Source organism: Microcebus murinus, chromosome 11 (assembly GCF_040939455.1).
Source record: "Microcebus murinus isolate Inina chromosome 11, M.murinus_Inina_mat1.0, whole genome shotgun sequence".
Classification (NCBI taxonomy): Eukaryota; Metazoa; Chordata; class Mammalia; order Primates; family Cheirogaleidae; genus Microcebus; species Microcebus murinus.
Window position 1 is genome coordinate 52,087,280 of NC_134114.1, and position 24,380 is coordinate 52,111,659.

Here is a 24,380-nt window from a genome sequence, read left to right on the forward strand (position 1 = left end):
ATCTTTAGAATTTACATATATAAGACCCTATAATCTGCAAACATAGAGAATTTTACTTCTTCCTTTCTAATTTGGATGTCTTTTTTTCCCTTGCCTAGATGCTCTGGTTAGAACTTCCAGTGCTATGTTACAAAGAAGGGGTGAAAGCAGGTATCTTTCTTATTCCTGATATTAGAGGAAAAGCTTTCAGTAAAGATCATCTGATTTGCATGGAATATCTTTTTCAATCCTTTTACTTTTTTTTCCTTTATGCTATTTTAAACACTTTTAAAAATAGATTAAAAGGGGATATAACTATATTTTTGTTACATGGATATAGTGTATAGTGGTCAAGTTTGGACTTTTAGTGTAATCATCATCCAAATAGTGTACTTTATACCCATTAAGTAATTTTTCATCCCTCACTCCCACCCCCTCTCACTGCATCCTTTTACTTTTAATGCATTTGTGTCTTTGGATATAAAGTGAGTCTCTTGTAGACGTTGGATCATGTTTTTAAAAAATCTATTCTGCCAATCTCTGTCTTTGATTAGAGAGTTTAGTCCATTTACATTTAAAGTAATTATTGATAAGGAGGGACTTCTGTCATTTTCCTATTTTTCTATATGCCTTATAGGTTTTTTGTCCCTCATTTCCTGCAGTACTACCACCTTTTGTGCTTAGTTGTTTTCCTTAACAGAACAGTTTAAATTCCTTTCTCATTTCCTCTAGTGTATATTCTATAACTATTTTCTTTGTGGTTACTATGGGGATTGCATTTAATATCCTAAAGTTATAACACTCTAATTTGAATTTATATGAGTTTAACTTCAATAATACACAAAAATTCTGCTCTATCTCCACCCCTTTCAGTTTTTGTAACAAATCACATCTTTATATATTGTGTATGCAAAACCATAAATATAATAATTCTTTTAAATGCATTAATCTCCTAAATGATCTAGAAAACAAAATGTGAATTTATAAACAAAAGTTATAATAAAACGTGATTGCTTTAAAAATGTATTAGTCTCTTGAATCATGTAGAATATAAAAAGTGAATGTAACAACTATTGTTATAACACTACTAGCTTTTATAATTGCCCATGTATTTACTTTTGTTGAGATACGTATTTCTTTAAATGGCTTCAAGTTACTGTCTAGTACCCTTTCATTTCACCTTGACGTATTTTTTGCAGGACAAGTCTAGTGATAATAAGCTCCCTCAGCTTTGTTTATCTGGGAATGTCTTAATTTCTCCTTCATTTTTGAAGGACAGTTTTGCTGGATATGGGCTCTTAGGTGATAGTTTTTTTCTTTAGTACTTTGAATATATTGGCCCACTGCCTTTTGACCTCCAGTTTCTGATTAGAAATCTGCTGATAATATTATCAAGGATCACCTGTATGTGATTAGTCACTTCTTTTGCTGCTTTCAAGATTTTCCCTTTGTCTTTCAAAAGTTTGATTATGTGTCTTAGTGTGGGTCTTTTTGAGTTCATCTGACTTGCAGTTCATTAAGCTTCTTGGATGTTTAAATGCATATCTTTCAATAAATTTGGGAAGTTTTCAGACATTATTTCTTCAAATATTATCACTGTCCCTTTCTCTTTTCTCCTGAGACTCCCACAGTGTGTATGCTGGTCTACTTGATGGTGTCCCACAGATCCTATAGGTTCTGTTCATAATTCTTTAATCTTTTTTCTTTCTGTCCCTCAGACTTTATAATTTCCATTGTCCTATCTTTAAGTTCAGTGATCCTTTCTTTTGCCTGCTCAAATCTGGCCTTGAATCCCTCTAGCGAATTTTTCATTTTATTTATTGTACTTTTTAGGCCCAGAATTTCTTTTTGGTTTCCTTTTAGGTTTTCTCTTTATTAATATTTATATTTTGTCCATACATTGTTTTCTTGACTTTCCCCATGTTTTTCTTTAATTCTTTCAGCATCTTTACACAAATTTATTTTGCTTTTGTCTACTATAATCTGCCAGCAGATCTTTTTCAGTAAGTTTCCTAAATTTTTTTCCTTTATGGACTAGGGAACCTATAGCCTTGGAGCCATATGTGGCTTTCTGGGTCCTTGAGTGCAGCCTTTTGACTGAATCCAAATTTTACAGAACAAATCAACTCTGGAAATCAGATTTTTTTCCTTCCCTAGGATTTTTTGGCTTTTATTTATTTATTTTTTTATTATTATTTTTTTTTATTGTTGATGGCTGTCTCTGTGCCAAAGATCAGACTCAGGTGTAGACTTAAGGTCTTCTCAGGGCTTTTCTGAGTCTTTCCCTGGACATGCATCCATTTTCCCCATAGATACAGTTGTTTTTGAGTGTCTTAGTCTTTAATGTCTGGCTCACAAAAGAGGAGAAAGAGAAAAATGAAGAGGGAAAAAGAGGGCATCAGCCCTTTAAATGGGGAGGAGGTGCAACAACAGTGGCCACCTGCCTCTTTCTCTGCAACTCTATTATCGGAAGCAGCAATCAGTGCTCATGGCACAGACCCTTGATATTTGGAGGACGGAGGCTTTTCTGCCCACCTTGGCTCCCGCAAGCTCTCCAGGAAGACATGTATAGCTGCCTGACACAGGCTGTGGGTGGTAGATGGGTAACCGCTACTGTGCTAAAAGCTAAAATTGACTGAAATGAACTGCAATTTATTGTCCAACCCTTCCACTGGAAGTTTTAAGCCTTCAATTCTAAAATAGTTACACAAAACAGATTCTGCTGGTCTATTATGTAGATTCATAGCACTTTCTACTTCATCACTTTTCAGATCCATACTATTCCCCTTTTAAAGTTCAAGGACTTAGTGCAAGAGCAAGTAAACTATAGCCCAGTGGCCAAATCTGGCTGCCTCCTGTTTTTATATGGCCAGTGAACTAAGAATGACTTTACACTTTAAGTGATTGAAAAAAGTTAAAAGAAGAATATTTTGTGACATGTAAACATTGTATGAGATTAAAATTTTACTGTCTTTAAGTAAAGTTTTATTGGATCATAGCCTTGCTTCTTTGTCGATACATTGTCTATGTTTAAGGCTGCTTTCCAGCTAAGACAGCAGAGTTGAGTAGTTGTCATAAGAGACCAAATGACCGAAAGATCTGCAGGGCCTAAAATACTTACTCTCTGGCCCACTACAAAAAAAATTTGCCCATATTTTAAACCTTGCTTATACATGGAGATGGCTCTGATTTTGGCCTCTAGCAAGAAATATTTAAGGCCCTCAAGAACAAACTCATCACAAGTGAAGTGAGCCTAGAATGCTGACCTTGGTCCAATGTCAGTGCAAGGTCATAGTGAAGGGAGAACCAGCTTTGGCACAGTGGGAGGTTAAGACTTGAAGACTCCTGACCTGGGCTACAAGCCATTGTGCTTTAGGAACCAAGCACCTGGAACAAACTAAAGCACTGTAAGCCTGGGACCCCAAGCCAGGGGCATGATAGGTGGAGCATGCTTGGCCAAGGGTTGAGCCTTGTTTTTGTCCCCTTGCTGGACAGGCAAGGATCAGGGCCATCATGGGTGTCATCTAAACAGAGGAAAGGACTCACTGGACTTTGGGACCACCTGCTGAAAATAGTCGTGTAGAAAGTGAGGTCAGGAGCAAAATGGGGTTGGGTTGCCAAGCATTGTTGAAGGCCCACTTCAGTTTAGTGAATGCTGATTTATACAGATAGCAGTCAGTTTTAGAGTTGGGTCTTTCACCAGTAGCACTCAACTACTGAGGACAGGCTCAGAAAAGTGGGTAATGGCAGTATTACCAGATGGTGTGATGAAACAACACAGTCTTGGAAATTAAGAGTATCAGAAAAAGTGATACTGAACTGACAGGCCATAGAATCTAAATGACACAAGAAAGAAGGAAAGAAAGAAAAAGAGAGTCAACTGGAGAAAGTGAAGGGTCAGGTTGGGAGTGAAGGACAGTTATGGCAGGAATAATGGGACAAACAAGATGGGAAGAGATGCTGCAATTCCTGTCTTTGCAACATCTTGTTTCAGGTAATCACTGGCCCCAGGTACACTGGCAGGAGGTCTCAGCTCAGGAGGTTGGGAGAGGTCAGATTTGGAGATGAGAAGGCCTGGACGCCGGGTGGGTCACTGTCTTAGTCTACTTGTGTTGCTATAAAAGAGTAAATGATAAAGAAAAGAGGTTTATGTGGCTTACGGTTCTGCAGGGTGCAGAAGCAGCACAACACCAGCATCTATTTCTGGTGAGGACTTCAGGCTGCTTCCACCCTTGTGGAAGACCACGGGGTGCAGGGGTGGGCAGAGATCACATGTTGAGAGAGGAGGCAAGAGAGAGAGGAGGGAGGTGCTGGGCTCTTTATAACAACCAGCTCTCATGGGAACTAACAGAGCAAGAACTCACTCACCCCCTCTCAAGGAGGGCATTAATCTATTCATGAGAGATCTGCCCCCATGACCTAACGCCTCCCATTAGGCCCCACCTCCAACACTGGGATCAAATTTCAACATGAGATTTGGAGGGTCAAACATCCAAACTATAGCAGTCATTCCATGTGGAGGTTAAAAGCATCATGCAGGATTAAGGCAGGATTGGAAGTGGTAGAGACATGAGCACCAGGTGCCCAAGCCTGAGCTAAATCACAGGAGATCTGGGAAGCCAATGATGAGAGTGACAGGAAGGGCAGAGAGTAACACATGGTTTAAACAGCAAAGGGTAGGGGGATAAGTGGTCTGAAAGAGACAATAACTATGCTTGTGGTAAGTGGCCTGGATGAAACACACCAGGTACTCTGAAAATAACAAGGCATCGTGGGGAGCCAGACTGAGCCTTGCTGGGGAAATGGCATTTAATTAGAGATGTAAAGGCTGAATGGGAGTTTGTTAGCCTGCCCTTGAATGACTCAAAGCTGACACTGAATAAGAGCTATAGCTACCTTCCAGGAAGAACGAACAGGGTGCAGTTGCAGAGTGCTCAGGTCCACTTCAGAGAGGAGAAGGGTGCTTCACCTCCAGGCCCAAGCCAGGGGCAGGGCGAGGAGGGCGGGGGAGGAGGTGCTCACCCGCTCTGTGCACCTGCGCAGCGGGGCTGCAGCAGTGCCCACTTCATAGGGCTGTTACACAATGCAAAGGAGTTAATACATTTGCAAATCCCCCAAAACATATAGCAGGCTTTATGTAAGGGTTGACTACAATTATTATTATTTTAGAGAAAATATTTCCCCTGCAATTACATCCAAGGGAAAATTATAGCAGGTCTTTCTCTCTGTGCTCATTTAATCCTTGCAGCATCTTAAAAGGTAGGGTAAAAAGAAAAAAAACCAAGGAGCAGTTTTCCCCTTTCTTTCTGAATCCACAGAGGCTCAAGCCCTGGTCTTACCTGCATTCTGTGGCTTCCACAAAGGGCCTTTTGTTAAAAACTGGGGCATTCAGGAGGTGGCTTCCTGCCAAACTGCCTTTTAATTTATCAAAGACTCCCAGCTCTCAGGTGTTCAGAATCATACTGCTTAATTTTTTAGGCCAGAAGTGGCTTCAGGAGAAGCCAGGGTTCAAGTGCGTGACTGTGAAGATATGGCCAGCCCCACTGAGAAGACCGCTGCCCACCAGCCCCCAGCTGGGTGGCATGTTCCCCACACACACTCGGTGGCCTCCTTCTGGGTTTCTGGGTCAGACCATTTTGAAAGCCTTCTCCAAGTGTCTCAGACCGGTTTCCACATCTGATCCTAAAAAGGTAAGTTACCTGTACAGATGACGTCAGAAGGATTGCACCCACCCTGCACATCACCAACACGCTGTTTGAAGATGGGAAGTACAGCCAATCTTTCCTTACTTTTTTCCTTTCTTTTTACAATTTATTTCTCTCTCTCCCTTCCTTCCTTCCTTCCTTCCTTCCTTCCTTCCTTCCTTCCTTCCTTCCTTCCTTCCTTCCTTCCTTCCTTCCTTCCTTCCTTCCTTCCTTCCTTCCTTCCTTCCTTCCTTCCTTCCTTCCTTCCTTCCTTCCTTCTTTTTTTGAGACAGAGTCTCATTTTGTTGCCCAGGCTAGAGTGAGTGCTCTGGCATCAGCCTAGCTCACAGCAACCTCAATCTCCTGGGCTCAAGTGATCCTATTGCCTCAGCCTCCCGAGTAGCTGGGACTACAGGCATGCGCCACCGTGCCCGGCTAGTTTTTTGTACATATATTTTTAGTTGGTCAATTAATTTCTTTCTATTTTTAGTAGAGACAGGGTCTCACTCAGGCTGGTTTTGAACTCCTAACCTCTAGCAATCCGCCCGCCTCGGCCTCCCAGGTGCTAGGATGACAGGCGTGAGCCACCACACCCAGCCTACAATTTCTATCTTTTTATCATTTATTCCCATATTTATTTCACCTCGCTATATATTCAGAGCACTGTAAGCTGACGTGAATCTTTCTTGGAATCATGGCAATCAGGACGCGGAGGGGCCAGAACCAAGGGTGTCGAGATTGGGCTGAGACTCCAGATGGGCCCAGGAGGTGTGAGGCGGGTAGAACCCAAACCCTCCCACCGATTGGCTGGGGGGTCACCTTGCCAGCCTGCACATGCCCCTCTGGGCACAGCAGCAGCAGCAGCAGCAAGGCTCATTCTGGAAGCTTTGGAGGCTGCAGACATCAGCAAAACAAAGGTAGCACAACAGGTGACCATTGGGACTGGCTGGTTTCCAAGATCATGTGATTTACCTTTGAGGACCCTAGAAATGAGTGGGAGACGAGCTGCAGCCTGGGCGTTAGAAGCCAACAGAAGCGCACATTGCTCAGTGAGCATCGTGATCTCCCTCCTCTGCCTGTTCCTCCCTATCTCCATGGATTCATTAGCTCAACCTTCTTGAAGGTCATGGAGGAGCCTCAGGTGGAAGATGCGGTGAGTAGCTGGGTGGGCAGTAGTTAGAAATGCATTTATTTTTGTTTTCATCTTTTAAAGTTGTAATTTACATTTTAACTTCAAATATATTATCAGTGCCTCAGATACAATTTAATTTTAAGCCTTTAAAGGCCCTCTGGAACAAAAGCATATATATATTTTTACTTTTTTTTTTTGTTAAGCTTCCTTACTTTCCTCCCAGTCTCCAGTTTTCCCTGAGTTAGAGTCCATAACTTCATCAGACCATCTGTGCTCATGGACTTGGGCCTCTCTAGAGGGGAGCCTAGGGCCGGCTCCAGAGGAGCTGTGCCAGTACACACAGGGCCCATGACACCCCGGACTACACCTGTGTAGTAATTCATGTCTGTCACATCATAGTACTGGAGCAGCACCCCACTTTGAGCATCTACATCAGGCCAAGGATTCTTGGCCTTGCCCTGTTCTAAGAGGTTATTGAGCATAATCGTGTATAGTTGAGCAACCAGCTTAAACGTGGGGTCATTAGGCAGATGTTTCAGAGCAAACTCTCGCTGACAGGTGTATGGTGGATCAGTCTTCCTTAGTACTGCATGACCACAGCCTGGAACAACCTGTCCTGAGTTGAGTGCATTCCAGATGTAGTCGAGTAACTTCTCATCTGGTACCTCTTTGCCAGCTTCCTTCTGCAGTTGTGTTAGCCAAGCAAGCACTTCCTGATTTGCCAGTCCAGGTAGAAGTCCTGCCAGCCTGTTCATGGCTGCTGCAAAGGACAGGTAAGGGTGTGAAAGGGCACAGCCCACCAAGTGGCTGGTATGGGCACTGACACTGCTGCCCTCATGGTCACTGTGGGTAGTGAGGGGCAGGTGCATGAGCTCAGTGAACTGCACATCAGTATAGCCTAACACATTGGTGAACTTGTGGGACCAGGCCAGCTTAGAGTCAATGGCCCCAACTGCTGCCCCCCGGTGGAGATTCCAGTCGATCTTTGCTGCAACTCAAGGTAGCTTTGCAATCAGATCTATAGAGTTGATATGATATCAACTCCCAGTATTTGGCTCGGTTGATACTGCACATGCTCGGACACAGTTGCCTTCACTGCAGAGGGCTGAGATGGCTGCACTGAGCTGAGACATGGGGTGTAGACTGGGGGGAAAGTTGTCCAGCATGGTGACCACATGGGAGGCACAGCAGCCTTCCTTGCCCACTCTTTTGAGAGCCAACATACCTGTTCCTCTGTTGGGATCTGTTCAGTTACCAGCAGCCAAAATAAGCCCTTAGGCAGGGGTCCTTCCCCACCCGTAGCGCTGGGCAGCAGTTTCTGGCATTCAGGGATACTAAATCCTTGGAAACGCCCTCATCAGGGTCAGGGACTGATGTTTCATACGCCAGTCCCTTCATGCCTCTCATGCCACCATACATGGTGTCCACAGTGACATGGCCCACCGCCATCTTGCCATATTGCTGTCTGAAGGTCTTAATTCTGGCCTGCTCCTTAGGTACCAGATCAGCCCATATGTCTTCACATCCCCGGAGGAAGCAGTGGCGTGTTGGGCAGTAAGAACAGCACAGGAAGCATCCTTGGCTCAGTGACTGAAGCCATGGTGGGCGAACTCCAGGATGTGGTAGGGAGGGAAGGAGACCTGAGAACTGGGCAGGAACGGGAGCCATCGCCACTGCACCAAAGGCCACGCCAACCAGTGGACAAGGTTGAAAGGAGGCGGCTCAGGGAAAAGGAGAAATACGTTTATGGATGGCCCTCCATGTCCCAGATATTTACTCTGCATGTAAGACGTCCTTTGAGGTAGGTCTGCTTATTCCTATGTTATGGATGAGGACACTGAGGCACAGAAAAGAGGTTTGCTTGTCTGAGGTCACACAGCTAACCAGTTGCAAAGCCAGGGTCTACACGCAGTTTGATTCATCCCCTTTTTACATGCTCGGGAGAAATAATTCATTCTTTGGGATCCAGTCAGCAGTGGGTGTGCGACGGAGCAACACAAGACGCCAGGAGAGCACCGGCGCGGTCTCCGCAGAGCTCTTAGTGTCAGCATGCTGGTCCCTAGCCTGCTGCAGCCACCTCGAGGGGGTCTCTCTCCCTCAGCGGCAGCACAGAGGCACCCCCCCCAGTCAGGCCCTGTGTGCTCCAGGCAAATTCTTGCTCTTCCCAAAGCAACTCCTTGCATTCCACACCCCCAGCTCAGGCTACAGCAGGGCTCAGGCTGAGCTGTTATTAACTGTGCAAAAACAACAGCCTTCCTAGGCCACAGAATGACTCTGCAAAGATTATCCTTTGTGCTGGGGGTCAGTTAAGGGGCCCAATCTAGACCCTCAAGCTTGCCAAGTCAGTCAACACCCATTGCCTCCCTGACATGTGTCTAAGAGCCCTGGGTCTAAATCCAACGTAGGTGTTGGGGACGAGGAAAATGCCCCGGGGGGGTCAGCAGCCCCCTCTGCTGAGTTTTATAGCTGGATGGGGCCTGGGTGGGTTCAGAGGAGTCACTGGGAGTCCTGGAAATATTTGTTGAAAGATGGACCCAGGACCACGCCCTGCAGAGCAAATTCCTATAAACAGCAGGGTCTTAGAAAACATCATGCTTCTGGGTGTTGGGGTTAATTTGGGGCAGAACCAGAGAGAGATGAAAAGAGAACTAGAGGCTGGCAGACTTGACTGATTGCTTCTCTTTCTGCAATCTTGTCAATTCTGAAAAATGGAGACACTAAACTCTGTAAGCCAATCCACACCACTTGCCCTGAGGAGAAACATGTCACCTGTCTTGCTGGAGTGAAGGACACATGCTCCTTAGGGCACTTCTCCAGGAACCCCAGCACCGGTAGAAACCCATTCCTCCCAGCCGCCCAGGCTGCTCTGCCCCACAGAAATGTCTGAGATCTGCACGAGTGGTTGTGTGTTTGGAGCGCTCAGTAGGAGTGGTTGTCAGGAGGCTGGTGTAGCTGGAGTAAGTTCTTCCAGAGAGGGCGCCCAGCCTCCTTGATCCTGCAACAGTGTTGCTGACAGACCACAAGAAAGTGTTCCTTCCGGAACTGCTGAACTCCAGGCCTGCTGAGTCAATTGCCTACTCAGCTTCCCCACGCGGACGTCTGATGGACAAAGTTAACACGCCCCAGTTGGACACTGAGGCTTCCCCCTCACCCCTATCCCAGCCCTAGGTTCCCCCAGCTTGCTCAGTGCCAGAGCCATCCTTCCACCTGCTCAGGCCCCAAACCTGGGACTCGAAACCCGTATCTAGCCCATGGAACCCCCCACTGACTCCGTCTTCAAGACACAGCCAGAATCTCGTCACATTCGTCACCTTCACACACAAGCCACAGACCTTTCCTGGGCTGTCATCACAGCCTCCTAACTGGCCTTCCCCCTTCCACCCTCCCTCCTCCTTGAGATGTTCTCTCCACAGCAGCCGCCAATTTCTTCTTTAAAATAACTCAGAGCACATCATATCAGCTCAGAAACCATTCAGAGGCTTCCCACACATTCACAGTGCTTATAACGGCCTGCAAGGCCACATATAACCTGGTGCCCTTGGCCGTGCGCAAGCCTTTCCTCTCTGACCTCCTCTCCTACTCTCCTCCCTGCTCACTGGCTCCAGCCACCCTGGCCTCTTGCTCTTCTTTGAACACACTAATATGCGCACCCCCACTCCAGGGCCTTTGCACTTGCTGTTGCCTCTGCCTAAGGCACTCCTCCCTTCTTCCCCCAAATATCACAAAATATATTCACAAACTCTTCCACATTCTTTCCCACATGATGTGGAGCCTATCCCTTCCCCTTGACTTTGTGACTCATTCTAAGGAATAAAAGAAAGAGAAGTGAGGGCGTGGGATTCCACAGACTAGTCACGAAAGGCACCGTAGCGTCCCCCTATTTAGGGGAGTGATCTCTCTTGGATCATTCAGGTGAGGGGAAGCCAGTGCCATGAGACATCCAGGCAGCTCTGTGGAGGAGTCCTCATGGTGACTGAGGCTCCTGTCAAAAGCCATGTGACTGGGGCACCCTGCAGCAGATCCTCCAGCCCCAGTCGAGCCGTCAGATGACTGCAGCCCTGGCCAACTAACTGCTTACTGCAGCCTCCTGAAAGACCCTGAGCCAGAAGCACCCAGCCAAGCCACCCCCGGGTTCCTGGCCCTCAGAAACTGTGGGAGATAATACGTCTTTGTTGTTTTGAGGCAATCTATTATACACTAATAATCAATACGCTTGCTTCCGCATTCCCTTCAAGCGTCTGCTACAATATCACCTTCCCAGAGATCCTTTCCCTAACTCCCCTATTTAAATCGGAATCTCCCGGCACTCGCCAGTTCCCTTCTGTGACGTATTGTTCTGCACGGCACTTAATCACCTTCTACTACTCTGTATAATTGACACATTTTATTTTGTCTCTCCTTTGTAAAATATAAGTTCCATGAGGGCAAAGGATTTTGTCTGTTTCATTGGTACATGGTAAGCACTCAGTATTTACTGAATGTATGAATGCGTGCATGCCCTCAGTTTATCCCTCCTACAGTCGCTGACTGAGCTCAAGGCTCATCCAGTTTTTAATCTGGTTCAGATGCTATTTTTCTAAGGATTCAGTCTGGGCTTATCTTTTCTTACTACCACGCAGGCTGGGAAAGACTGCTTGGTTTTAGATACTGACAAGGCCATCCTGCTTCTTTCCTAAGACCAGGTCTGCTACGAAGATAAGTACCTCGAAGGCTGGTGGGTATGGCGTTCGTACTTGACAGACGATTGGTTTCCAAGGAGTTTAATTTAGTCAAACGGGCTCCAAAAGAGACAAACAGTCCAGGCAGCAGAGATCCCAAGTGAAGGCTAATCTGATCGTCCTTGGTGCAGGACATTCAAGTCTGTCATGGGTGGTAAGCCCGCAGTCATGTGGCACCAGAGGGGCAGCTGTGTCAACAGGCCCCTTGCAGCTCCACAGACAACATGGCCAGAGATTGAGTTTCAAACGAGGGAGAAGGGAAGAATGAGTAGGGAAAGGGAATGGGCGCCCTCGGCTGCTGCTCACATACAACGATGACCCGTTAGCAGGCCTGTGTCAGAGGGGACAAATCCTACAGCGAGGGCCTGAGTCCTTAGGAAGCCAGTGCCCGCCTTTGTTGTGCAATCGCCACTGTTGGTCATCTGCTCCTTAGCTGGACGTATCAGGTGCCCTTACCGGAAGGAGTATATCTTGACACTTTGACCAGGAAGGACAGCTCCACCCTAGAAACAGACTGCTACAATGCCTATTGTTATAATGATCCCTACAGATCCTTGCCTGGCGTCACAAAGCCACGTGATAAAAAGGTGCTTTCTGAGTTCATAGCATCGCATCCTCTGGGTGACAGGTGTACTCACGGAGGAACACTGAATAGGGAGGACACCTGGCTCAGGCCCTTGCTCCACATCAACCAGCTCCAGAAGTGACTTTACATTTTTTGGGCCAGTTTCCTCAAACGACAAATGACTGTTTTTCTAAATCTCCTGTCCCCTTCTGGCTCCAGCCTTCTCTGAGCTGCTGGAGACAAACAGGCTGTTTGTAAAGTGCTGAATCTGGCACAGCACAAGTGGTGGTGAATGCTAGTAATAAACCAGGTCATTAGTTATGATGGGTTCACGGAGGTCGGGGCACCTTGGCTCTGAGAAAGTCCACATTTGGCCACCCGGGCAAGTGCCCCACCAAATTCCAACGGAGGAAACTTGTCCCGCCTTCCTCCTTTGTGAACCGGGGCCTCACCCACCCCACCTCTCCAGCCCTAAAGCCCAGGCAACCGCCCTGCCCTCTTTGCTGTCCTCTGACCCCTTCAAGTCTTCCCTCCTCTGGTAATGACCTGAGACTAACCTGTACTTTACTCTCAGTGAGAGCCACAGGGAATGACTAGCTGTCAGGTAAGGAAAGTGCTTGTATTTTACAAAGGTCACTCCCAGGGGCCTTAATGCTGGATAGGTTTCAGACTAGGTGGACCGGAAGCTAGCGAGAAGAGGCACAAGCCGGGAAGTCCCCAGGGCTCAGGGCGCCCCTGTGCCTGGGCAGAGAGCCCTTGACACACCTTCCACAGAGCGGCTGACCTCTGGTGTGGCACAGCTGGATCCGTGTCACGTGTCACGGGGCAGGTTACAAATAGCACAGGGATTAGCAAACCCATCTGAAACTCCCGGTTCAAGGGCAGGGAAAGTTACCAGTTTAGTTCCGGTAGATCATTAGCGGTAGAGAACTAGGAAGGGGGTTCTATGGCAAAGGAGGGCTGTGTGCATACTTGTGAGTGCGGAAGGGACACAACTGGCCCGGAACCGGGCTTGCGAGTGTCTGCAGCCGTCTCAGAGCTAGGACCTCGGGTCTGAATGGCTTGGGTGTGGAGGACCCTTGTCTCACATTCTAATGGAGCGCACGTTTCTGTGACTTAGTGTTTCCATAACCTGTTGGATGGGGAGCTCCCAGCGAGGCATTGCATCAAGTGACCTCAGTCAAGGTCTCCGGAGCAGCAGGAGGGCCACACGGCCACTGGGTGTACTTGCCCCAGACCGTGCGGTGGCCAAGAGCGTGGCGGCCGGCAGGACGCGCGACCGGGTCTGCCTGGGTCGCGACCACACCGGGAAGGGAGCCAGGCGCTTTCTCCTTTGCACTCTCCCCCGCCGCTTTCTCACGACCCTCTGGGATTCTGGGCCCCTGGTCTGTTAGGGGCCGGCTCCCCTCCCTGCTGCCCGGATCTCCAGCGGCGGGGCGCGCAGTCCGGGTAGCCAGGGGGAGAATCTCAACTCGCTGGCTCCCATCCTGGCCTGCGGGCCAGGGAGGCGTTGACGGTGCCCATTTTCCCCGGATTCCTCGCGTGCATGGTCACGGGCGCGGAGGCGGCCAAGTCCCCAGGCCTGGGCCCCCGAAGCCGCCCCTGGCTCTCCGCTCCCGAGCCGACACGTCTCCGCCCTCGGTGGCAGCCAGCGCCCGCCGGTCAGCCCTGCCCTGCCCTGCCCTGGCCGCCGCGCCGGCCGGCACCGCCTCCTTCTCTAAGTAGGGTGCGGCCCGCCCTCCGCGCCTGCACCGCCGTGCGAGCGTGCGGGCGGCCGGCGCAGCGGAGGCCGCGTGCGGAGGCGGCCGGCGCGCCCAGCGGGCGCCCACAGCAGCTGTCCCGGCTGGGCGCCGCCGCGCGCTCAGGATCCAGCCCCAGGTAAGCGGCTCCGGGCCGGGCGCTGCCTTTGCCGGCCCGGCTTGGTGCCGGCCACCGCGGCAGCGCGGAGGCAACGAGGACCCGCGCTGAACCTGCGCCCCGGGAGCCGCGCGCCGAGCCACTCGGGGCTGTTGGTTTAGCTCCGGGTTCCCTAAACCCACAAATCTATTGCCATTAAAGGCACTGGCTGGCTGGGAGCGGTGCCTCACGTCTGTAATCCCAGCACTTCCAGAGGCTGAGGCGGGAGGATCGCTTGAGGCTAGGAGTTCGAGGCCAGCTTGGGCACCATAGTTAGACCCTCCCCTTGCCTCTACCAAAAATTAAAAGACTAGCCGGGCGTGATAGTGCGCGCCCGTAGTGCCAGCTACTCAGGAGGATTGCCTCAGCCCAGGAGTTTGAGGCTACAGTGAGCTATGATGGCGCCACTGCACTCTACCATGGGCGACAGTGAGACCCTATCTCCAAAAGAAAGGACATTTGCCTCCCTTTGCCTCGCTTCCCAAACTCAGCAGAGCTTTGGACTTGGGGAGGTGGTGCTGTTGACTTGGAAATGTCTTTTGGAAAATGGATAGGAATGTTGGGGAGGGGAATTTGGCTTTGGGGAAATCAAGTTTAGGTTGGTATTTGGAAAAGATTTAGTTATCTGTGGGTATAGATGTCTCTGTATCCATTTGTGAGTGCATCCATGGGGAAGGGGGTGAGACAGCCTACCCACCCACTATTTTGGATCAGAGATAAACACTAAGCCAGGTGCTCAGTACACTAGACCACAGAAAAGAAGCTACAAATCCAGTTTTGGGCTTCTATTTACCGGTGTTTGGGAATTTGCCGTGAGACAATCAAAGCCTTGTGACTCACTGCAAAGTTAGTTGACTATACCAGGAATACAAGAAATTCCTGCTTGGACTTTGTAGCTGAGAATCACCCTTCTCTCCTTATCTTTGAAACCAGCAAAAGAGATTAAAAATTGTTTTTAAATAGTGCAATGCTTTCTTTCAGTATTTGTCTCAGCTTAAATGCATCTTCATAAAGTCTAATTTTTGCATGGTTAAAATGAAAGCTTATCTCCCTACCATATTTCCTCTTTTCTCCAACTTCCTTCTGATTCTATCATACTTTTTCCTGGGAAAGTACTTTCTTGTGTAAGATTAGCTGTTTGCTTTCTTTACCTAAACTTACCTTCCTTTGATGTGATTTTGGTTTGTCAAGATGGTCTTGGCCTTCGAGCCTCAGTTTTGATTTCCTATTATGTGATCATGGATGTGAGTGGCTCAGAATATTTTAAAAATTTTCTTTCCTTGGGCAAGTGAAAATAGTCTTCACAACTTCGCATTGTGCACTTTGGATTGGCTTTTGGAGTTCCCCTACTTAAAGGGCCCACATATAATATCCCATTCACTGGAGTAAACCAAGATAACGGGATAATAAAGTTAGCTCTGTGTAAACTAGACCAATCTTTAACAACTGCTTGTATATGGAATGTATAATACCCTTGAAGTTCAGGCCTTTTGTCATTTTGTGTAAGGTGCCTTTTCATTTGAATCTGTTATATTCTTCTTTCAAAGTCAAGTTTTGTTGGTGTTCAGTGCTTTGTAACTGATGTTATTGGCTACTTATTTTTAATGGAATCTAAACCTCTTGGTGGATTGGGTAGCCCTGTGGAGGAGGGTGAGTGAGAGGCCATCTGACTTAGGGTACCTGTCCACTTTGGAGACAGGTCTCCACTAGACCTGCTGTGCCAGACTTTCCAGGGTCTTCCAAGGCCAAGCAACTGGGCCACCAGTGCGTGCTTGTTGAGAACCCAAGAACCACATTTTGATAGAATTAACATTTAAAGTTCACCAAACCCACTGTGTTCCTCAACTACCTTCCCATTCCATTGAAATTGCTAGACTTGGGTCTTTAGTGGATATAGCCTTAGAATAAAACATGAAATGGAAAGTTGCCATAGTCTAAGACAGGAAATGGAAAGTTAGTTACTGAACAAAAATTTACCAACCTGGAAATGCTCAGAGCAGCTGTGATGAAACATGGGGCATCCATAAATCAGAAATAAGCCCTGTGGTTCTTCCTGCATTCCGCGCTGTGTTTTTGCCTAGGGAAGTGAGTTTGTACAACGCAAGAACAGGAAAAGCCACACCCAGTTACTTTTGTTGTTTTGTTTTTAAACATACTCAAGATGCATAGTAATCTTCATAAATACCTTCATACAATTACATATTCAAGAGTTTCTGAATGCCACTTCTTCTGACTCATAAACCAACTCGTTGTTTTACAGTGTGTCAGCCGCATGGAGTCGTGTCCCCTATGACTTCATCCTGCTGTGATTTCTGAAATGTTCGGCAAAAGAACAGAGCAGTCCAGGAACACCTGTGCCCACTGTAATTTGGTGTTTGGTTATGTTTGCAGAGGTGCTGAGATCTCGGAGGGACAGAGAGCCAACCCCCCGCCCCGGGGAAGGGGCCTCTTCTGGACATGTCTCCCGCAGCCACTGCTGAGCCGGATGGGGACCAGCAAGACAGGCTTGTCAGCAAGCTCATCTTCTTCTTCTTTGTCTTTGGCGCCATCCTGTTGTGTGTGGGGGTCCTGCTCTCCATCTTTGGGTTCCAGGCCTGCCAATACGAAGCCCTGCCACACTGCAGCATGGTGCTGAAGGTCTCGGGGCCCACGTGCGCCGCGGTTGGGCTCGGGGCCCTGATCCTGGCTCGTTCCCGGGCACAACTTCAGCTCCGAGAGGGCCGGCGGCGAGGCCACCATGCAGACCCTGACCGAGCCTTCATTTGTGGGGAGAGCCGCCAGTTTGCACAGTGCCTCATCTTGGGGTTTCTGTTCTTGACGAGCGGCATGCTCATCAGCGTGCTGGGCATCTGGGTCCCCGGATGCGGCGCAGATTGGGCGCAGGAGCCGCTGAACGACACAGACTCCGCCGACGCGGAGCCCCAGATCTGTGGCTTCCTTTCTCTGCAGATCATGGGGCCCTTGACTGTGCTCGTGGGACTGTGTTTCTTCGTAGTTGCCCACGTCAAGAAGAGAAACAGTCTGAATGCTGGCCAGGATGCTCCTGAAAGCGAAGAGGGACAGACCCAGAGCACGGAGCCTGTCCAGGTCACCGTAGGTGCGAGGCTGTTGTTCGTGTCCTTGCTGCTATCACAGTGGCTTTGCATCACGGCCTCACTGGGCTGCTCTCGGGTCTGGTCTAGATTCATTTCCTCTCCTTCACACACGTGTGCGCGCACACACACACACACACACACACACACACACAGAGTGCTGCTGCGATGGGCGGCCCGTAGGGATCCTTGTTCTCATCATTTCCCAGCCAGCAACTCTGTCTTCACTGGGACATTAAGTAGTGACCTTGACTGAGGTCACAGAGCAAGTTAGGAGGAAAGTGAGAAGAACCATGAGATCAGCCTTGGAGCCTTCTGTCACCTTAGGGACCCACTAAGTGACCCTGTTTCCCCTGCTATTCTCACACCAAAACCGTATAGCACTTTTAGTTGTGGGACACTTGGGTTCTCGTCCTTGGCTGTCACTGGCTGGCTGTCCTTGGCAAGTCCTTAACCTCTCCTGCCTTAGTTTATACGCCTATAACATGAGCAGTGCATTTGGCAGATCCCTCCAGCACTGACCTTCCAGGATTCTGAGTCTGTCCCGAGTCCTCCAGTCTTCAGGCATTTGAGGGGCTTCAGTGCTGCTTCTGCATTGTCCTTTATTTCCTGTGACTTCGTCCTTGGGTGCAGGGTTGGGGCAAAGCTTCGAAGCAGTGGCATAGACCGATATGGAATGTGATAGCACCTGTCACTTCTTCCTCCCATGGAATGCCTAGAGATTCCTTTTGGGTCCCCTGGTTCCGCAGAAGAGATGGAGTAGGATTTCCCGGAGCCAGCCCCCCCGCAGAACAGTATCAGAAGCTTTGGCTCAGCTTCCCACAGCCACGGACAAACCCTGTCACCGCTCATTTGCAAATCACTTTTTTTCCAATCTCTGACTTTTGAAAGGGCGAAGCTCTGAAGCCATGGCATTTAAAAGGCTAGGTTAAGAGGACCGCAACACAGAGACCAGGGAGGGCACCGAGAGGGAGAGTGACAAGTGGGATGTCTCTCGTGTTTGCGGCTGTCTGCTGGAACCAGCAGGAGTCGCTGACTGCAGGCTGCCAGGAATTAACCAGGCTTCTGGCCTTGCGTGCCCCAACCTTGGAAAGGAAGGGCAGATGGATTTATAGCCATTCCTTGTGCTGAGCCATGGTTGATGCTTCTGGTTTACTTATTTGTGCACTTCTATATTTATGGTGGTGATATAAATATTAATTATATATTAATTATCTCTAACACTTATATAAGGTCTATTCGTGTGCCAAACACCCATTTAAGTGCTTTATCATAGACTCTTAAAGGGGCACCTAGATGAAATTCATTCACACCTACAGCAACCCAAGGAGGCAGATAGTCTTAGTGTCTCCATGTTAGGTGTGAAGAAACCAGAGCACCGAGATAGCAAATGACTTGGCCAAGGTCATCAACTAGCAAGTGGCAGAGCAGGGTCCAAACCCAGGTGGGTGAGCCCCTGTACAGGGCAGCCCTTGCGTAGCACCCTCCCCAGGGCACTTGGATGCAATCCTGTTTCATCCTTTACCAAGTGTTCTCAGGAGTTGCTGCAGGAGAAGAGGAATCACCCAATGTTACAGATGTTCTCAGCCCTCTTGGGGAACACAATGGGGTGTAAGTAAACACATTCACTGAATGCTCCTATTCCTCCACTCAGATGGGAATGTTTTGCGGTGAGCTCTTTGGGCCTGCTAGCAGGGGGGTTTCTGGTGGCTGGGGTTGGGCTGGTGGCAGGGAGCAGAGCCGCTGGTGCTGTTCCTGGGCATCCTTGTCCTGAAGTTGGCACTGCAGAGTTGAAAATCTCATCCATTTAACCCTTTAAGCCCCATCAAATCTGTGAAAATCTGGCATCTTACCTTGTCTTTCTCTCCTTTGATACTGTGGGATAGGGCTCATGCTTTTAGAACCTGAGGAGCATGCTCTTCTCCTTGCGGGCACACTCAGTGCTAGATCCTGGCTCCATAAGCAGGTGTACAAGGCGGCCCTCCCTTGAGAGGTGTGTACGCTGTCAGCTCACAGAGGACATCAAGTTCCGGAGGACAAGGGGAAGGGAACTCCCAGGGAGAGGCTTCTTTCCAGGGACAGCAGGTGGCAAGGTAGGGGAGGCCAGCTGATTGGGCAAGGGATGGAGAGGCTTGGAGATAACAGGGTTGTTCTGAGCTTTTCCTTGTTTATTTTTGCAAGGTGACTGGCCTGCCCTAGAGCCTCACTTCACATATCCTTTATTCTACAATGTGTAGTTAAAGTGAACACTCCACCTTGATTCCTCTGACCTCCCAAGACCTTCTAAAAAATTAAATTAGAATCCCAAGATAACCATTATGCTTTCTCAAGTTTAGGTTAGTGAGATGTATATATTCTCCTTGCAGAAGGAGAGATGGGGCTAACGCATTTTCTGAAAGGCTAAATTCCCTCCGGGGAAGTGACTGAGGCCACTGTGGAGGGTGGAGCCACTGGCCTGGCTGCCAGTTGGGGTGTGTCTTCATCGGGCACATACTTCGTAGGTATCTTTGGCTGGTGGCCGATGTGTTAGAGCTGAGAGAGTTTGCTCTGTGCCCCACACTGTATTAACCACAGGACACAAATCGTCCTGTCTCGGCCTTCTACCCGTTCTCTGCTGCAGGTACCGCACGGCCTGCAGTTTACAGCTGTGGTTGCTGAGGCTGAGGGAGGTCTCCCACCTTGTTCGGGGCCACACTGGGTTAGAAATTGGCAAATGGGACCCCTATTGCTTTAAAGAATCTTGTGCCAACCTACACAGGCATCAGATGTGCCACCAGCGTGAGCCAGTCCCCTCCCTACGGGAAAGATGAGGCCTCTCTCCTCCTTTTTTCCTGAACTGTCATTTGGTGTTGCCAGGTTGTCCTCAGAGCCCCAGTAGTGGAGCTGCCACACGTATACAGTATTCTGGGCAAGCCGTGTGGGGCAGTTTGTGTTGGAATTGGAACACAAGTCAGAGCTTGCACCTGGTCCCTAGTTTCTCCTCCTCAGAGCACAGGATGTGTTCTGCATAGCGGCAACAGCAGCACAAAAGCAAACTTTCCTTTGAGTTTGACCTTCCTCTGTACAGCTTGGGTGAAATTTGGTTGATAACAATGGCAGGCTGTAGCATGGCATATTGTCATTTGTTCAGAGGCTGAAACTACATAGCTACCTATTAATGAATTAAAATTGTGGGTTGAAAATAAGAAAAGCTCTATCCATAATAGACATCTCAGAGAAGGGAGCTTGTTAGCAAACACTTCACAGAAGTGCTTCGATGGCCGGGCGCGGTGGCTCACGCCTGTAATCCTAGCTCTCTGGGAGGCCGAGGCGGGCGGATTGCTCAAGGTCAGGAGTTCAAAACCAGCCTGAGCAAGAGCGAGACCCTGTCTCTACTATAAATAGAAAGAAATTAATTGGCCATCTGATATATATATATATATATATAAAAAAATGAAACAGATGTTTGGTATGTTAAAAGAAAAAAAAAAAAAAGAAGTGCTTCGGCTCAGGCCTGCTGTGAAATGGAGGCCCACCTCCCCCCTGCGGTGGGGAGTACTCTGCACTCTGAAATATAGGCCACTTACAAAAAATTATGGTAAGATATATGTAGCATAAAATCGGCCATTTTTTATTTTATTTCATTTTTGACTATTACAAACATTTATGTAACAAAAAGTTTAATATGAAAATGTATACAACCTGATTTTGGCGTTGTAGTAAAACAGGCCCTTTGGAGAGGGGACATGGACTCTCTGCTGAACAGCCATGATTTACTCTCGTTCCAAGGCTTCTAACATGATGACACTATTTGCTCAATATTACCACCATTCCAATATTGTTCTTTTGTCCCCTAATTGGCATCTCCACACATTCATCTATCACAAGATTCATAAAGGGATCAAATCCCGGCAATGATTCCTTTGACATGTCTGCCATCATTTAATTTCAGTGATAAGTTCGTGCCCATAAATTTTTTCAACTCGGGAGGGTGAGCTTTGCTTATGGTATCTACTCCACGGAATTAGAGACGACTAGCATTTTTAAATGTGCAATTTGGTGGCGCTGAATACATCCACAGTATTGTATAATTGTCATCACCATCAGTTTCCAGAATTTTTTCCCTCATCCCAAACAGAAACGCCACACCCATTAAGCAGTACATCCCCACCCAGCCCCTGGTGACCTAGTCTATGTACTTTTCTGTCTCTATAAATTTAATGGGCCCACTTTTTAATCCTGGAGTTAGCAGCAGGTGTTTTGACCTTTTCTATAGATAGGCCAAATGTAGAATTCGTTTCTTTTGCTCTTGCCGATCTGCTTCTGTTTATACCTGCCTGTGCTCAACTAACCGTTGTGTTTCCTTAGGTGATTCGGTGATCATGTTTCCACCCCCTCCGCCACCTTACTTTCCTGAGTCTTCGGCTGCTGCGGTAACTCGAAGTCCTGGGGCTCATGGTTTGCTTCCGAATGAAAATCCACCTTCATATTACAGTATTTTTCACCATGGGTAAGACTTTCCATGTGAACTCCAAGAGTAGGCGTGCTCAGCCTTTCCAGGCCTGTGCTTGGATTCGGGCCAGACTAACTTTAAGGCTTTGTCACAAGAGCAAACATGTGTGTGTGTGTATGTTTTTAGCTGATGTTATGTCATAACTATTGCCTTGATATTAATAATACCTTTCAGGAAACTTTTGGGCAGCACATAAATTAAACATGATAAAAGTGGTTATTCTGGATTAATTTGAAGCCTTCTCCAGGCATCTTTATCTGCTCCCAGCAGGGGTGATGCCCAGTGTTTAGCAAGCCATGATTAGGCAGGAGGCCCCCCGCGTCCATGGGCTTTACCTTTAGATCCCGGGGAGGTGCGAGGAGGTGCAGAAGGGTTTCAGTATTCTGACAGCAGTGCTTGGGTGACTGTGCCCTGACCTGACCCAGCTGGGCCCCCTCTCAATATTCTGTTCTTCTCTGGGCCTCAGAGAACATAAGATCCATGCCCACCCCACGCAGAAGGCAGCGAGGCTGTCTCCAGTGGGACAGGCTGAGGCACCAGGAGCCTGGGACTGCAGGGGGTGCTGGTGTGGGAGGAGTCGGAGCGGAGGATGGCATTGCGGGAGAGGTGGAGAAGATGACTTCCAAGGCGAGCAAAAGGGACAGTGGAAAGGTCCCCACTGAGGGGAGGAGGGAGATGAGCTCGTTTGGGCAGGGAGGTGGTGGCTAGCTGGCGGTGGAGGCACAGGGGGATGTGGGCCTTGGAGGCAGACTGGGCAGGGCTGGGTCTTGGGAGAGAGGAGGTGCTGGAGGTGGAGCTGCAGAGGTTACTGAAACCAGAGGGCAAGGAGCCAGGGAACTGTGGGACACTCATGGTGGGGGAAGGTGTGCTAGGAAGGGGTCCCGGGGAGTGCCAGGGAGGGAGGAGCTCAGAGACCCTGGAGATGGCAGTATGCTTAGGCAGCAGGGCTGGAACAGGGTGGCACTTTCCAGAATGGGGAGCCAGGGTATAGGAAGGGAGGGAAGGACTGCTGGGAGTTGTCACAGGGCTGAGTGGAGGGGTGGGCAGGACCCAGCAGATCTGCTTTCTAGACAATGAGAAGCAGGTTTTTGAGCAGTGAGAAGTGGGGCCTGGAGGGTGTGACCATTGTTGGGGATGGCCCCACCTTACTGTCCTTTGTGTTTAAGACACACCCTGGGGAGTCAGGCACTCCCTCCCCCCACCGCCCTGAAGGAGCTGCTGTGGGCCCTGCAGGTGGGCCAGGTGGACACCTGCCTTTCCCCTGGGGCCTAGAGGGAACAAGTTGTGTAGAGATCCTTTGTCCACAAAGAAGGGGACAGATTGTCTGATGAGAGAGGGAAAGAGGTGGCTGCCAAGGTTCACAGTGAGTAGTGAGCTAGGGATGGATCCAGGGAGGTGAGTGCAGGAGTTGCCCCGCATTGAAGAAAGGGCAGCTTAGGGCTGGACATTCGTAGAGTTCTAATAATGAATTTTTGTATGTTTTTCCTCTAATGAAGAACTTCCCCGAACCATAAAATCAATGTCTAGTAATTTAAAATAAACTGCTGCAGCTGCTGTGATTTCTGTGTTCTGGGGTCTGGCTTTTCTGGCTTTACTTCATGTTATTCTCATAACCACTGTAGGAGGAAGGCACTGTTATCACCCCCATTTTATAGATGAGGAAACTGAGGCCTACAGAGGTGAAATAACTCACCCAGGATCACACAGCTGGAAGGCAGCAGAGTGGAATTGCAGTGTGGGTTGTGAGCGCACGTCATTAACCAGTGTGCCTTCTTGTCTCCCTTCACGCTTTTGGCTTAATGTTTTCACTTTCTGTTTGCTTAAGTTTGTCTACCTACGTTAGCTTTCCCAGAAGACAAAATAGCAGAGAATAGTAACTGTGTGTGTGCGTGCACACGTGTGCACATGCGTGTTTTGGATGGCAGCTATACCTTTGTACTCCATGTCTTTTCAATCACAAGGGTGATGACAACAGGAGCAAGACTGTCTTAATGTCACAATCAGTTCTAAGAAAAGTAAGAGATGAGGAATCAAAACAATCTATAAAGATTAGAGTATGGAAGAGGTACCTTTTTACTCCTAGGGTCCTCGCATATGCTTTTATTTATTTATTTTTTTTTGAGACAGAGTCTCGCCTTGTTGCCCAGGCTAGAGTGAGTGCCGTGGCGTCAGCCTAACTCACAGCAACCTCAAACTCCTGGGCTCAAGCAATCCTACTGCCTCAGCCTCCCGAGTGGCTGGGACTACAGGCATGTGCCACCATGCCCGGCTAATTTTTTCTATATATATTAGTTGGCCAATTAATGTCTTTCTATTTATAGTAGAGACGGGGTCTTGCTCTTGCTCAGGCTGGTTTCGAACTCTTGACCCGAGCAATCCTCCCGCCTCAGCCTCCCAGAGTGCTAGGATTACAGGCGTGAGCCACCGGGCCCAGCCCTAGCATATGCTCTTAAATGTGTGTAATTAAACATTTAAAAAGAACCTAGTACCAAAGAGGTGCCACTGTTTTGCCCCCTCCCCTTCATGTTCTCTCTTCTTCTCTTTAGCAGGACCCCGACTCCCGAGAGCCAGGGCACGGCCTCGGAGAGAGGTCTGGAATCTGTATATACCATCTCTGGGACCAGTTCATCCTCTGCGACCTCACACTCGTCACATCTTTCATCTGAATCACCTCCTAGATATGAAGAAAAAGACAACACCGCAGCCACGTCCTTGTCTCCATCTTTTGAGCCATCCTCCCCATAAACTATGACTCCAGTTCAGTTTTATATATAACGAATCACTATTTTATTTAATTTTTTTTAATAAAAAATATAATAGGA

At 48.4% G+C, this 24,380-nt stretch overlaps 1 protein-coding gene and 1 pseudogene across 4 annotated transcripts; one reads left to right on the forward strand and one right to left on the reverse strand.

Annotated features, from left to right (window-relative positions):
• Positions 1 to 4,944: 4,944 nt before the first annotated feature.
• On the reverse strand, positions 4,945 to 16,248 carry LOC105881646 (citrate synthase, mitochondrial-like; annotated as a pseudogene).
• On the forward strand, positions 5,490 to 24,380 carry TMEM171 (transmembrane protein 171). 4 transcript variants are annotated; one of them, XM_012783415.3, is made up of 4 exons: positions 5,490 to 5,669; positions 16,366 to 17,071; positions 21,414 to 21,555; positions 24,105 to 24,380. In XM_012783415.3, the coding sequence occupies exons 2-4, from the start codon at positions 16,432 to 16,434 to the stop codon at positions 24,301 to 24,303; spliced, it is 981 nt and encodes a 326-aa protein (XP_012638869.1). In that variant the 5' UTR covers positions 5,490 to 5,669; positions 16,366 to 16,431; the 3' UTR covers positions 24,304 to 24,380. The 4 variants fall into 4 exon arrangements, with proteins under 4 accessions (XP_012638869.1, XP_075864222.1, XP_012638852.1 ...); XM_076008107.1 differs by lacking the exon at positions 5,490 to 5,669 and adding an exon at positions 13,797 to 13,956 and having other exon boundaries at positions 24,108 to 24,380; XM_012783398.3 differs by lacking the exon at positions 5,490 to 5,669 and adding an exon at positions 13,798 to 13,956 and having other exon boundaries at positions 16,235 to 17,071.

Excerpts from the sequence above, each read along its gene's own strand:
- TMEM171 (XM_012783415.3), top strand. The coding sequence starts at position 16,432 with ATGTCTCCCGCAGCCACTGCTGAGCCGGATGGGGACCAGCAAGACAGG. Across the intron at positions 17,072-21,413 it reads GCCTGTCCAGGTCACCGTAG|GTGATTCGGTGATCATGTTT; the intron begins GTGCGAGGCTGT and ends GTGTTTCCTTAG. Across the intron at positions 21,556-24,104 it reads TACAGTATTTTTCACCATGG|CAGGACCCCGACTCCCGAGA; the intron begins GTAAGACTTTCC and ends TCTTCTCTTTAG.